This window comes from Lynx rufus, unplaced genomic scaffold (assembly GCF_022079265.1).
Source record: "Lynx rufus isolate CCGP_SWC_20201006 ecotype Redwood Valley unplaced genomic scaffold, mLynRuf1.p SCAF_4, whole genome shotgun sequence".
NCBI classification, from domain to species: Eukaryota; Metazoa; Chordata; class Mammalia; order Carnivora; family Felidae; genus Lynx; species Lynx rufus.
Genome location: NW_025814856.1, coordinates 108,313,742 through 108,328,214, shown reverse-complemented (window position 1 = coordinate 108,328,214; position 14,473 = coordinate 108,313,742). Strand labels below are relative to the sequence as shown.

The 14,473-nt window shown below is 35.4% G+C and overlaps 1 protein-coding gene across 6 annotated transcripts in view; it reads left to right on the top strand.

Moving 5' to 3' along the window:
* Window positions 1-14,473, top strand: part of DGKB (diacylglycerol kinase beta) — a 647,032-nt gene that overhangs the window by 111,985 nt on the left and 520,574 nt on the right. For all 6 annotated transcript variants that reach the window (XM_047096393.1, XM_047096391.1, XM_047096390.1 and 3 more), the window contains one exon: window positions 5,078-5,218. In XM_047096393.1, the coding sequence (XP_046952349.1) occupies window positions 5,078-5,218 (141 nt within the window). The remainder of the gene's footprint in view (window positions 1-5,077; window positions 5,219-14,473) is intronic.

Below are 14,473 nucleotides of genomic sequence, written 5' to 3'. Positions count from 1 at the left end.
ATATGCATAACAGCCATGTGTGGTTAAAACTACCATATTGAACATTACACCTACAGAATATTTCTATAATTGTAGAATATTCTCCTGTAAAGAACTGACATAGATCTTGTTTTTACTGACTTGGAAAGACCTTAATGTCAGGAATTAGATATCCTGTCTCCAGCCCTTGGCTCCCTGGATTGCTATGTGACCATCAGAGGTTTGCTTTACTCTCTGATTTTTCACCTCTATTGTCTCTAAAATAAAATTGTAGTGTCAAATCAGACCCTACCATTGTGTTTAAGTGTTGTTGGCACACAGCTAAGGATGTTATAATTACTGCTTCTTCACAGTACAGTACAGCACAGTACGGAATAGAAGCACAAATGTGCTTCTAGAACGTTACCCCCAAAGACCTGTGCTTTGAGCCCTTCTCCTTATAATTTCTTGTTTGGGGTTTTTGCCAATGTCCAAACAGATGAAATCCAGATACTTTGCTGACCCAGTCTCTTGTCAGGGAAGATATCCCACTGCCTGTCCTCACTTGATGCATATTTTACATTCCTTATTGATTTGTAACCCAGTCTATCTCATTTTGCTGCCAGTTTGTGTAAGCACAAAAAATAAAAAATATGTATATATAATACTATCCTAAGACAAGCATAATTGGAAGGTTAACTCTGAAAATCATGAAATGTCTGACAATACGAAACAATTGTTCTTACTTTTTATTATCTATGCTACTAATCATGACTATTACTAAGGATAGTGGAAATATGATTATACTCTGACAATACTCTGACAATGATTATACTCCGACAAGGCTTGTGTCTAAGCCTGATAAATTTTTTTTTTAATTTTTTTTTCAACGTTTATTTATTTTTGGGACAGAGAGAGACAGAGCATGAACGGGGGAGGGGCAGAGAGAGAGGGAGACACAGAATCAGAAACAGGCTCCAGGCTCCGAGCCATCAGCCCAGAGCCCGACGCGGGGCTCGAACTCACGGACTGTGAGATCGTGACCTGGCTGAGGTCGGACGCTTAACTGACTGTGCCACCCAGGCGCCCTAAGCCTGATAAATTTCTGAAAATTGAACCAGTATTAAAAAATAGAAAATCCAAATTGTCAGGTGGTTTTTTGCCTTGTAAGTTTAGAAATGTAATTCATGTTATTAGTTTTGAATATTCCATTTTAATAGATGAGGGGAAACACTGGATATAGTGATACCTTTTCATTATCTGAGCTACATGTGTTTCAAAATAAAACACAATGCAGCAGAGGCAATAATTGAACATGTACCCAAAACTTATTTGCTAATAATTGAACCTTGTAACTGGAGTTAAAAGTATCTGCTAAAACAAAACTTCTTAGGTTTTTGTTGCAGGAAATGGAGTGTCTAGTTTGAAGTACAATGAAAATCATGTTCTTGAAGAATGTGATAATAGCAGGCAATACTCGACTAATGCGAACTATTTTTATAGTTAAAACTTTGAAGAATGTTTATATATTAGAAGATATATATACATACACACAGACACACACTAAAATCATCATCAAACAGAAAAATGCTCTCAAAGTACAAGATAATTTTTTTCCTAAGTGAACTAATACACTCTAGTTACAGTGTGTATTTTTTTCACTTTATTTTGTGCTTTGTTGTACAGTGCAATAGATGTACATTGGTATGTGGACATAAATGGTGTGTGTGTGTATACACTTGCTTCAGTTTTGTGATGCAGCATTCAAAGAAGCATAACCTTTGGCACATCAGCAAACCTGTAAACTGGGTGTCAACTAATCACATTATCTTTAGAGCTAACTATTGACCACTCCAGGCAAAAGAAACACCACTGTTTTGCTTATCTTTGTGTTCAGTTCCAATTCTAAAGAGTTTTACCAAAGATCAGATGGGTTAAAATGGCCTTCCTTAATGGAAAGTAGAATACTGAGGCTTTTCATCAGAGGCTCTTGCTGCTGAAGAGGAATGTAGGGTTCCATTTAGCATCTCCTTGAAAAGGAGTCAAGAAACAGGGCTTGCAACTTCTTGTTTGCCACTTGTGTCATTTCCTGTGTGTTCTGCATCAACCTTAGCCAGTATTCTTGAAAGAAAAAGAAATATTTTAGAGCAATGAAGGAGTTAAGTTGTGGAAAAGACCTAAAGCCAGATTTAAGGAAGGGAAAACATATAAATCAAGTATATATAAATGGTAGAGTAGGGTTGGAAAAGTCTCTATGAAGACGGATTGAGGCCCCAGGGTCTGCTTTCAGAAAATTAAATGAAAATATGAAGAAACATTTTCACCACATGAGAGAAAGTGAGCTGATCTTGGGGACGGGAGTAGGAGCAGGAACAAATATAGGACATTTTTCATCAGTTCAGCACCTCAGGATTCTGTCAAGTCCTGCTCTACCCAATTTTTTGTCATGAAGCAATTGAGAAAAAGGTCTTTAACATTTTTTTTTTCTGTGACTTTATCTCTCACAAAGGAACAACAACAACAAAAATCTTTGTCTGGATTTGAGGTTAAATTGATTAGTTCTCCAATGTGATTGCTATATAAGCCCATATATTTTTAAAAAATAACCTTTAAATTCTTTTAAATATAAAACTGTGACATGAATGTGACAAAGCTTTTAGTTTACAACATGTCGTGAATAGAAAGTGAAAAATATTTATTCATTTTGTCAAATAAAAATAATCTTAGTATAATAATATGTTTTTCCAAAAAGGTGGGGCTAAATGTAAATTATATGTGGATGTTTCTGTTCAATATGTACATTACTTAAAAGAAAGGCAAACAGAAAATTATGTGGTTTTCACATTCTCCATATTGTTTATATTCACTATTATGAGAGCTGATAATGAAATACCAAGCACTTTAGTTTTATACAAACAAATGATCAGGAGGTGTTCTAAATCATTGAAAATGTATAATATGGTTGGCATTCTTTCAAATTAATGTCATAACATGTTCTTTTCCTTCTTTCTTGTTTTGTTATAAGTTTTTGTGTAAGAGTTAAATCAAGCTGATTAAATCATTTCAGTACCATAATGGGAAAGCAGAGAAGAGAGGATTAGCTCATCATGCAGGATGAGTTAGGTCATAGTTTATCCGACCATAATTCAAATGCTGTGCTTTCCAAGTCTGGAAGTTATGGCTATGTCAAAGGTTAGTGCCAAAATGTCTTTTATCATAAAAGACAACTGCTTATTCCTACAGTTGGCCAAGCTTTCGTTGGTTAGGTAGAACCAGTAAGGTATATAGGTGTTTTAAAACTCAAGATTGTCTTCAATCTCTGCCTTTTATTTTTAAAAATAACTATATTAGTTTGTATTAGACATACAGTGACATTTTTCTTAAGAAAAAATCAATTTATAATTATATCTCTCTTTTAATAGCTATAAACAGAAGTAGAATCAACGTGAAACGTAGAATTGTATTTGAAATAAGACTTTGGTTAAAAGAAAATGAAGGAAAGATTTATAGCAGTGTTATTCAAAATGTGAGTTCTGACCCACTAATGGGTGGTGAATTCAATTTAGAGGGTCTTTGACAGAATTTTAAGAATGAAATAAAAGAGAAGACAATAGGTTAACATAGAAAAGAAAAATTGGGGCAATTATGGAACCTACTAGTAACAAGAAATGGGGTGGGGGGAATAAAAAGATTCTGCTGGATTAATATGTAAATTGTTTTTCTTATTTTTTCTTACTCTTGGCCTTGAGCAAAAGTAGTCTGTAATTCATTAGTGTAGATTAAAGGGGATGGATTTTCCAGCTGCAGAACTCTAAGCTCGTAAAGTGGGAATATTGTAATCTACCTCACAGAGTTAAGGTGGGAATTAAGTGAAATCATACATGTTAAAGCCTCCGGCTTGATTCCTGCCACATGTTAGACACTCAATAAATGAATGATAGAAGTAATTTCATATAATCCATTAGATTATATGCATGGCTATCTTGAGATGGCTAGAGGAGAGGCCAGGTACTCCATCAAAGTTATTCATCAAAGGAAATAGACAAGAGCAAGAGATGTGGTTAGGTTAGGTTCATAGAATTGTATTTGGATGGGATTATTCCCTCCATTCTAGTAACTCCTGGTTGATTAGGAATCTAGTACATTCAGTCCATTAACCATTTCACCCAAGCACCTCTTGTTTGCCAAATGAACCTTAAAAGACAATTGGGACTTGCCTTCAGGCCATGTCAGATACACATGATCTGGTTTCACAGGCTTCTCTGTGGAACTAACCATTTATGTAAACGAGTTTCAGTACAGTTATCACCGGCCAGATAATCTACAATCATCAGCTGTTGCAAACAGGCATTGAGTTCACTACCCTCTTCTTGGAATAAGCACAGTGAATGGGTTTCAGAAATAAAGTATGAACCATATTAAAACTAAAGTACAGTCATATGTTCCCACTTCTCTAATTAAATGTCTGTCATGTTTAAGCACATTTTTGTTTATGCTCCCTTTCTTACTCATGGGCAGATTTCTTTTTTTTTTTTTTTTCCAACGTTTATTTATTTTTGGGTGGGCAGATTTCTTGATAGGAAAAAGGATGTGTTGGAAAAAGGATGTTTTATTCACGGTGCTGGCAAATATTTGACATAAATATGAGTTTTTATGAGTGAATGAGTCCTGATTATCAACATATAAATCATATTGTGACAGACTCAAGTTTCTTCTTCAGTTTTTTGTGAAAGGCCAATTTTTTGTATCTCCTTCGCTGATTTATAGCTGTCACTTCCTAAAGCACAGAAAGATGGAAGAGGAAAGTAGTTATTCATGCATTCAAATACACCTACCAGCTTACCCTGGACAAGAGGATTTGACCCTAACACCCTCCTGTAGGCAGGCAGAGCAGTCCCCGTGTCCCTGAATCCTGAAGAACTCTGCACTATTTACAACAATCATAGAAAATGTCTGACTCTGCTATCCTAGAGTTCCAGAGAATTTGGTTATTATTTAACCTAAAAAAATATAGCTCTTTCCATTGTCTTTGCATTATCTATTTTCTTAGTTGTTGTTTTTCTTTGAAAGCAGTGTGGATATTTTTATGAATATAAAGACAAATATGTTTTTTCCCCAGGTTTGAGAATGAATAAAGGTGCCATCACCCCACCCCGTACTTCTCCTGCAAATTCATGTTCTCCAGAAGTAATTCATCTGAAGGACATTGTCTGTTACCTGTCTCTCCTTGAAAGAGGAAGACCCGAGGATAAACTTGAGTGTATGTGTTTCTTTATTTAGTTTACTTCTCACAATAGTGGGGAGGAGGAGGGACTAGATACTGATGAATTGAAAATTGTATTTACTATGGTTATCTAAATTTTCATTAAATGAAGTGGCCTTGGTTAAGAAATAAAAATTCTTTCAAATGGGAATCAAAGGATATTGTGAATATAGTAAGATTCTTATCAAGTTCCATTTATTACAGAGTATTTCTTTAGCATGTTGGTCTGTCAGATGACTTGTTCTTGACCGTCCCTCAGTTTGGTAACATGATGATACTGGAAAGTGTCATTTGAATTGTTTTGAAAAAAACACCTTTATTTCTAGGATATGAGGAGGTCTTCCTCTTAGTCAGCACCAAGGTTCACTGGACACATACAACCTGAGCCTTTCTCTCATGGAGATCTTTCTTTAAAACTTCACCACTAGCACTTTCTGTGCCAGGAATAAATGATTTCTCAGGTGCCAAACACCTGAAAGTTTCATATATAGGAGTTGACTGTGGATGTTGTAAATAAACATAGCTGTGTTTGGTTTTTTCCACAATGTAGCAGGTGTTTCAGATAGAGATTTTCTATCTAGGTGAAAAGGAGAGAATTGCTGTCTTTAATAAAGCGCAGTGTGTGAGCTCTCTCTGGTGGCAAACTATACTCATTGCAATGCAAGATATATTTTTTCAAATATTTACAATAAGCCTGAACATTTAATAATCTGGTCTGTCTCCAAAGCCCCTGCTAAACATAGAGCTGGTAGTTTGTTCAATAATCCAATAACTTGATTATATTGGATAGTGTTAAAATAAATTAAAGTTCTTGCGACTGAAATGTTAGTGAAGATAACAAATCCTAAATTTGATATTTTCAAGCAAATATAGACCATAGTGATGTTTCAGAATTATGATTTGAAAGCATGTTTAGTTAAATCTAATAGTAACATGTTGATAATATTTCTCTTACTAATAAAGAATTAACTATAATATGACTAAGTCATACCTAAGTTATAAACTGTATTAGGAGTCTTTAAATACGTATTTATTATTCCTAAATGTGGAATATTTGCATTTCAAGATTTATTTGTATTCCTAAAGACATACATAAATCTTTCACATTCCAAAATAAATATTAATGTTCAGGGAATTTCTCTTGAAGTGACAGCCAAGGAGAAAGTTTGCTCAGGTGTTGTTAGGTCCGTGTTTGGGATGATTTTAAAAATATACAGGCAAATCCTTTCTTCCAGGTCTGAGACTAAATGAAGGCACCATCATTCCTCTTCAACATGCTATTTGTGTTGGAGTTTAATTATTTTTATATCAACTGGAAGCATTTTGTTTTTAAGGTAGAATTCTTAAGAGGTGTGCTTTTAAGTTCTCACATTGAGTTTATGAATCAAACCGTCTTTGTCTACAACTGCAGTCAGAATGTTAACCCACAAGTCATTCAAAAACACTTGATGAATCAGGTCAAACGTGACCTGCCACTTACCTTTCTTCACTGTTTTCAACCTCCTTTACTCTGTTGTTTCTTCAAATTTTCCAGCTCTTTGTCAAGCATTTGTCAGATTCAGTTGCCTTTGCCTTTTTTCTTAACTGTTGCTTCAGACTCTTGTCATAGTGGGGATTTTTAGAGCCTGGCTCTATCAGTATGATTTTCATCAGTCTCCTCGAAATAGATGAATGTATGAAGATTACGAATATATGAAGATTCTGCCTCTGTCCCTGCTACACTCAAGTTCTCTGCTCTACTCCTCTGATTTGGAGGAACTTAACTTGATCCTTAATTATCTGGAACTTGTTTTTTGTCTGTTGTTTGTTTGTTTGTTTGTTTTGCTTTGCTTTGCTTTGCTTTGCTTTGTTTTGTTTTGTTTGTTTTTAATGCCAGTGCCTGGCCCTTTCCTACCTCTGTTAAGTCAGAATCCATTCCTCTTACCCACTTTCATATCAATGGACTGTACACTCTTTTCCTTCTACAATTAAACATTGACTATTCTCAATATTCATGTAGTCTTCTAGAGCTACAGGTTTGAAAAATATTTTCAGTAATACTTTAAAGAAATTTAATGGTGGTTAATTTAACATACACTTATTTCCAAAAGGGTTGTGACTTATTAAACACAATATAAACTAGAGGAAAGAAAAAAATAAGTTGACAAGAATATGGGCAAGCACCTAATATAATTCATTTTTGCTGGTAAATGCTGAACTTGGATCTTAATTTCTAAGTAGCTAAACAGAAAGGAATACGCGCACATTCACTTAGACCAGAAGTTAAACTTTATCACACATAAGAATTACCTGTAGGACTTAGGAACATACAGCTTATTCTGAGCCCCAGATTCAGTGTAGGTGCTTCAGCAGGCTTGGTGTGCGCCCTTAGAATTTTCCTGTATAACAAGGCTCCACATAGTGCTGATGTTGCTGCTTCAGGGACCACATTCTGAGGAACACTGGCTTATGCAATTCCTCCGTCCAATGAAGCATATACACACACACAGTTTCTCTGAAGGAAGGACCGTTTCTCAGAACTGCTGAATGGTGACAGTATTTGGTAGGCTTCTTTCCCTGGGTTACTACATAAAATAATGACATGGTTGTAAATGTTTCTAAAAAAGATATTTTCCCCCAAAATACTGTTTTATAAATCTATCCATCACTTACTACCACCTCCCATCTTCCTACCTGTCTTTTTTTGCCAGGCATTTACACAATGTTTAGAATAAAGATAATTTCTTTCTTTGAAAGGAAATAGACAGAAGTCCTCGAACTTTCCACCGATTATGTCATTTCTTCAAATTACTTTGCCTAGTCCAATTATGTTTTCTTACTGAGAACTTTGCTTATTCTGAGGCCCTATCAAGTAGATGGCATTTATTCACCTGCTGCTGTAGAAGGTATATGTGCATGTGCACGTGTTTTTATGTAAATGTGTTCAGGTTGTGGGGAATTCCATTTTTCTCTTTCCTTGTTGGTGCTACTTACCTGCCATCCTGATGTGTGGAATAGGAACATTGTACCACAGCTGTTTTGCCCTCCTCACCTTAAGTCAGCTACAATACTTTGTGGAGAGCCATTCAGTATCTCCCTCTGTTAGTTTCTTTGCCTTCCTCGAATTCTGTGATTTCAACTCCATTTTATTTCAGTCTCCCACATCTGCTGCAATACCACATGACTTGTAATTTGTAAAGACTGGTTTTATTCTAAAATTTTAAGCTCTAACATTTTACTTTGACCCCAGACTATGATCACTTAACTTCCCCCCTCCTACTTTTAATTTAAACATAGCATAGCACAGTACTGAAAAGCCTAGACTCTTGATTTCACTAACTGAACACATCCTAGCTTTAACACTTGTGACTGCCTGGGGCACATTTTATGAAACAAAAACCTCTTGAGGCCTTAGTTTCTCCAACTATAAAATTGGAATCATAATAATATCTATCTCATATGTTTGCTATAAAGATTAAATTAACCAATATTTGCTCACATAAATTCCTTCACATTTATTGGTTCACATAAATGTTTGTTAAGTGCAATTTAAATAAGTATTCTTGTCTCTTAACCATTTCCCTTCCTCCTGAATTTGCCTGCTGCTTTTTTGGAAACCATCCCTCCATAATCTATGATGCCAGTCATTCTTTGACACTTAGTTTTGGGCACCCAATTTATTTGCTTATATATGGTGATGACAGAGATTTATTAAAATAAAACTATAATTCCACAGATTATAATTCTACTCAAAACTTCAGCTGGCCTACAGTGCCTTCAGTGTTTCTCTCATCATCAACTTCTTCTAGTTAAGTTAATCCAGATGCTTCATTTTTCCAACACCTACGTATTTAATCATCATCTTTAGGTGCAAATTCTTATAACTTTGTTTCATCTTACGTAAAACTTGTCAACTTCTAGACATGTTCTTTCTTCTTCCTCTTCTTCTTCTGAATGTGTCCCTTTGACAGTTCCCCATTAAAAATACATAAACTTAAGCCCTAAACTTAGAGCTATAAACTGATTTGACTCTACAGTTTCATCCCAACCTAGTTGGCCAGTCTTGCATTTAGCTTTGACCTACATTTACGTGCACAGACTACGTCCTAGTCACATAGATCTACTTTTCAATCACCAGACAAACCCAAACTTTTTCGTATTTATACCTTTGCTTATAATGTGCATTTGCTGGGAGTGCTCTTTCTCAATGTATATCAGATCCACTACAGTATAGACTTGAGGCCCAGCTCATGTTATGAATTCTCTGGCCAACTCCTAATTGGATTCATTTTGCTTGTACACTTATGCTGTGTAACTTCCTACCCTAGCACCTACTCTGTGTGTGTGAGTGTGTGTGTGTGTGTGTGTGTGTGTGTGTGTATTTCAACAGACAGATGATCAATGAATGATACTTAATTGGAATTGTGTTGAAGTCAATGGGTGTTTGAGAAGAGAAAAAAACGTGAATTATTTAAGTCATGGAATGATGCTAAATTCATTTATATTTCATTTTTAAGACACATTATATTTGCATTAGGATTGGTATTTATAAATTGTTAATGACTTAAGGAATAATTTTTGTTAGCTTACATTTAATGAAAATGTATCACTGAAGAGAAATACAAAATACAAAATACAACTGAAGAGACCCTAACACTGAGACCCTAACAAAATACAAAATAACACTGAAGAGACCCTAAAGATCAGTTAGTCATTCTCCCTATAGAGTCAATGAAAAAAATAAAGCCCAGAGAGACTGGTTGTTAATTATAGCACTGGTTTTTTTCTGGCTGTGACTAACACCCATGATTTCTGAGTGACTGTATAAGTGCTCTTCATTTTGAAAAGCTTCCTTTCCTTGTCTTTGTTGTTTCTCTGTAGGAAAAAAGGAGAAAACATTACTTCATTGCATTAGAGGTCACAAACTCCAAGCAGCTATTTTTTTTCACCTCTGCCCTGAAAGCTTACTAATATATAAAAAAGTAAAAAAAAAAAATGTGAGTTAAAAAATTCCAGCTTACATGCCCTTTATAAACATACTTTCTAATGTTTAATAACAAAGTATTAATATTTTGATTAGCAAAATATATTATCCCAAGTATAATAAAACCAGAGTATATTTAGTAGGATGATGAGGAGAAAATAGATTAAAAACTTGCAAATCTTTTGGAAGAGAAAAAATTGTAGATATAAAGAATGAACCTTATATTGCATAATGTGCCTTTGCCCTGATCTTTAACCAAATTCATGTGTGGGTGCATAATTGTTTCTATATAAAGGGAAATTGCATGAGCATAAAAATAGAAAAAAAGTGGGTTAAACTAGCTTGTAACTTTGTAACAGGTACCCACATTTGGAACTTATCATGTTGACAGAGTTATTTTAATATTGAGCTTAAATTATGTTTGCACCTAAAAATCTATATCCTTATTATGTTAGTTTTAAGAATATATTTTTTTCAATGATTCACTTGACCTTGGAGCCTAATTTAGTTTTAAATTCTAAGAAGAATATTAATTTTATCAATATTATTCAATGTAGTTTTAAAAGGGAAAGATTATATAGACTTACCAAGCCAAACAATTTTTATTTTCCATAGTTTTAATAACTGCCCTTTAAAAAAAATAACTACCTTTTTAAAAAGTTTCATTAGTTTCTCTATCTCTGTACAACTGAAGAATTTTCAAATCCTCCACTACAAATTCTAGTTTAAAAATTTGTGCCCTTCATTTTTTCTTTAATCTTTTCATTCTTAGTTACTTTCTCCATTATTTTACTTGTTCTGTCTTTCTGGAACTATTATTTTTGGATATTGATACTCCAAGACATAAATTTGAATTTGGTTTTTTTTTTCAGTATTTTCCTTTTCCAACATATTTTCTCCTATGTCTTTTTTTTTTCATCTGTAATGTCTTCTACATCTGTGATAAGTGTTTTACTTTTTCTGTCATGCTTTTAACTTCACAGAGGATTCATTTTGTTCTCAGCATAATCCTTATTTGTTTCTCTTCTCGTTTTATGGATTGCAACTTTCCTCTTACAAGATTTTATTCTGTCTCCCTGCCTTGCTGTTTTGTTTTTTTTTCCCCTCCATTACTTGTTTTGGAAGGACTCCTTGGTGTGGTGGGTGGGTGGGTATGTGGGTGAGGTTTAAGTGTGACTCACTGGAGATAAGGAAGGGGGCTTATACTCTTAATATTTAGTGTATAGATTTTCACATAAACACCCTGATTCAGGTGTAGTGCCCCTCCCATCAACAGTCCTAAGCAGCCTGAGCTCAGCATCCTCTTGGTTTGCATGCTATAGAGTACAGTGCCCACTCTTCTCCTGGGGTAGGGAGCTGGCATATTGTTAGGTGGATGGTATGAAGGGTAGTATTTGAGGGTCTAATTTCTTTTCATGAAGATTATCACTTAATTTTCCATCTCATCACCCTTTCTGTGCAAATCTTTGCTGCTTCTTCACTCATGTTTATATTCTCTGGGTTCCAAGTCACTCAACATGTGTTTTCCAGCTTCCATTTTTTTTTCCTCTTAACATTTTCCTTGTACTTGTTGATTCATGCCAATTTCCTTTTTTCTTTTTTTAGATGCTTATTTATTTCTTTTGGTGGAGGGGGTGGGGGAGACAACGAGAGAGGGAGAAAATCTCAAGCAGGCTCTGCAGTGTCAGTGCAGAGCCAGATGTGGGGCTCGATCTCAAGAACTGTGAGATCACGACCTGAGCCAAAATCAAGAGTCAGACACTTAACCACCTGAGCCACCCAGGCACCCTGATTTATGTCTATTTCATACATTACTATTACCATAGTCGCACTTCAATACACAGTCAATGTTGACAAATGTGTTTAATACTTCATATTTTGCATGACACTACTATAATTTTAAATTAGGAAAATAGACTTGTCTCTGGAAACTAAAATCCTAGAATTTCTCTCTCTTATTAGGGGGAAAGGAAGGAAAGAAGGAAGGAAGGAAGGAAGGAAGGAAGGAAGGAAGGAAGGAAGGAAGGAATTAAGAAAGAGGCAGGGAGGGAGGGACGGAGGGAGGGAGGAAGGAAGGAAGGAAGGAAGGAAGGAAGGAAGGAAGGAAGAAATTCTTGATTTAGACTTGGTCAGATTTAGAGTATGTTAGATTTACTGTTCAATATATGCATGCCGTTTATATGATTGCTATTCTTATTGACTAGAACTTTTATTTTTCCACCTTTTTCCTTGATGAAATAAAGAGAATTCATAAGCAACCATTACCCGCTGTCAGTGTGTTTAGAAATTATTCAAAAAGATGTCAGGACTTCTACTTTAGACAATAATGAAAAAACTTTCAGACCAACATCTCTACTGGGAACACAATTTGGACATAGTATTTTTTTAATTTGTTTGAATTTGTTTGTTTAATTTTTTTGAATTCCAGAGTCTTCTTAATAGGTGTATGGTGGTCTCTGTGGCTTAAATTTTTATTTTGTTTATGATTGATGATCTTGAACACTTCATTTTGACCGACTATTCATGTATCTTCCATTTTTGAAATATCTGTTCAATATTTTTTGACTCTCTCTTATTTGGGTTGTCATTTTATTACTAAGCTATAGAGTTTGTTAATATATTTTTGAAATAAGCCCTTTATCAGACATCTGTGTTTTTAAAAGTTCTTTAATTTGTGGCTGGATTATTTTGTTCTTATTTTTCTTTTTCCTTCTTTCTTTCTTTCTTTCCTTTTTTTCCCTTTCTTTCTCTTATTTATCTTTTGATGAATAGAAGTTCTAATTCTGATGAAGCTTAATTTACCTATTACTTATTTTTTTAGCTTTTTTTTTTTTAATTTATTTTTGAGACAGAGAGAGACAGAGCATGAACGGGGGAGGGTCAGAGAGAGGGAGACAAAGAATCTGAAACAGGCTCCAGGCTCCGAGCGGTCAGCACAGAGCCTGACGCGGGGCTCGAACTCACGACCCTGAAATCATGACCTGAGCGGAAGTCGGACACTTAACTGACTGAGCCACCCAGGCGCCCCTACCTATTAAAAAAAATATAATAATTGATGGTCCATATTGGCTTACCTTAAGGTTGTAAAGATATTTTCCTGTATTTTCTTCTAGAAGCTTTATAATTTAGCTTTAGTGTTAAAATTAAAGTCACATTTTTTTTTAAGTTCAATTTACACTTAAAATTTATCTTGATCTAACCTTTATGTCTGATGTGAACTAAGTACCAATGTTGAATGCACAATATAACTGGGCAAGACAGAAAAACAGGTTAGTTTTTAATTAATTTAACTTTTAAAAAAATATCCTATCTTTAGGATTTTTGTAAGGTTTATTTATTTTTGAGAGAGAGAAAGAGAGAACACATAAGCGGGGGGGGGGGGGGGGGGATGGCAGACAGGAGGACAGAGTATCCTAAGCATGCTCCGTGCTGACAGCATAGAGCCGATTCAGGACTGGAACCCATGAACTGTGAGGTCATGACTGCAGCCGAAGTGTGACGCTCAACCGACCAAGCCACCAAGGCACCCTAATTTTAATTTGATTTTTAATAAAGCTGGTTATTGTTTTTTTAATGATATCGAGGAACACAGAGAATCATTAGTAGAGGCAGAGAACCAGATCTGGAGGATACTTTTCTAGGATCAGTGGTGAACTTAAGTACAGAATTGGACTGGGGAAAAGTCCCATTGCTGCCGCTCCGTGCACAGGGAGAGCACTGTTCATTGCCAACAGTCCTAACACATCCAGGACTCCGAATGCACTCTCTCTGATTACTGCTACTCCTGCCTCACATCACCAGAATGAATTTGTATAGCACATTTTTTCTTGGGTCACTAGCATCTGATCGATTAACAAGGTTTTTCTTCTCAATAGTAGAGCCGACGTCATGTGCAAAACTCTCCCTTCAGGTCATCTGTTACTGTGTTTTGTAACGTGTGGCTTTAAGAACATAGAAAGAAGTTGCAGACGGTGCCAAAAATAAATGGCAGATACCCCCGCACAGAGTCCACTTGTGTGTGTATTTTTGAGGTTATGTTTCCAGTGGGGTTTACCAAGAAGTGTAGAGCTCCATATATCCGACCATGTGAAAATGGTTTCATAGTCATTTATTACAATAAGGATTACTACAATAAGATAGGATTAATAGAGTCACCAGTACCCCCCATTCTAAAATACAGTTAGGCTTGGTGCCTCGGTGGATTAAGCTATCTGACTTCCGCTCAGGTCATGATCTCATGGTTTAGGAGTTCCAGATCTGAATCGGCTCTGTGCTGACAGTAGGGAGCC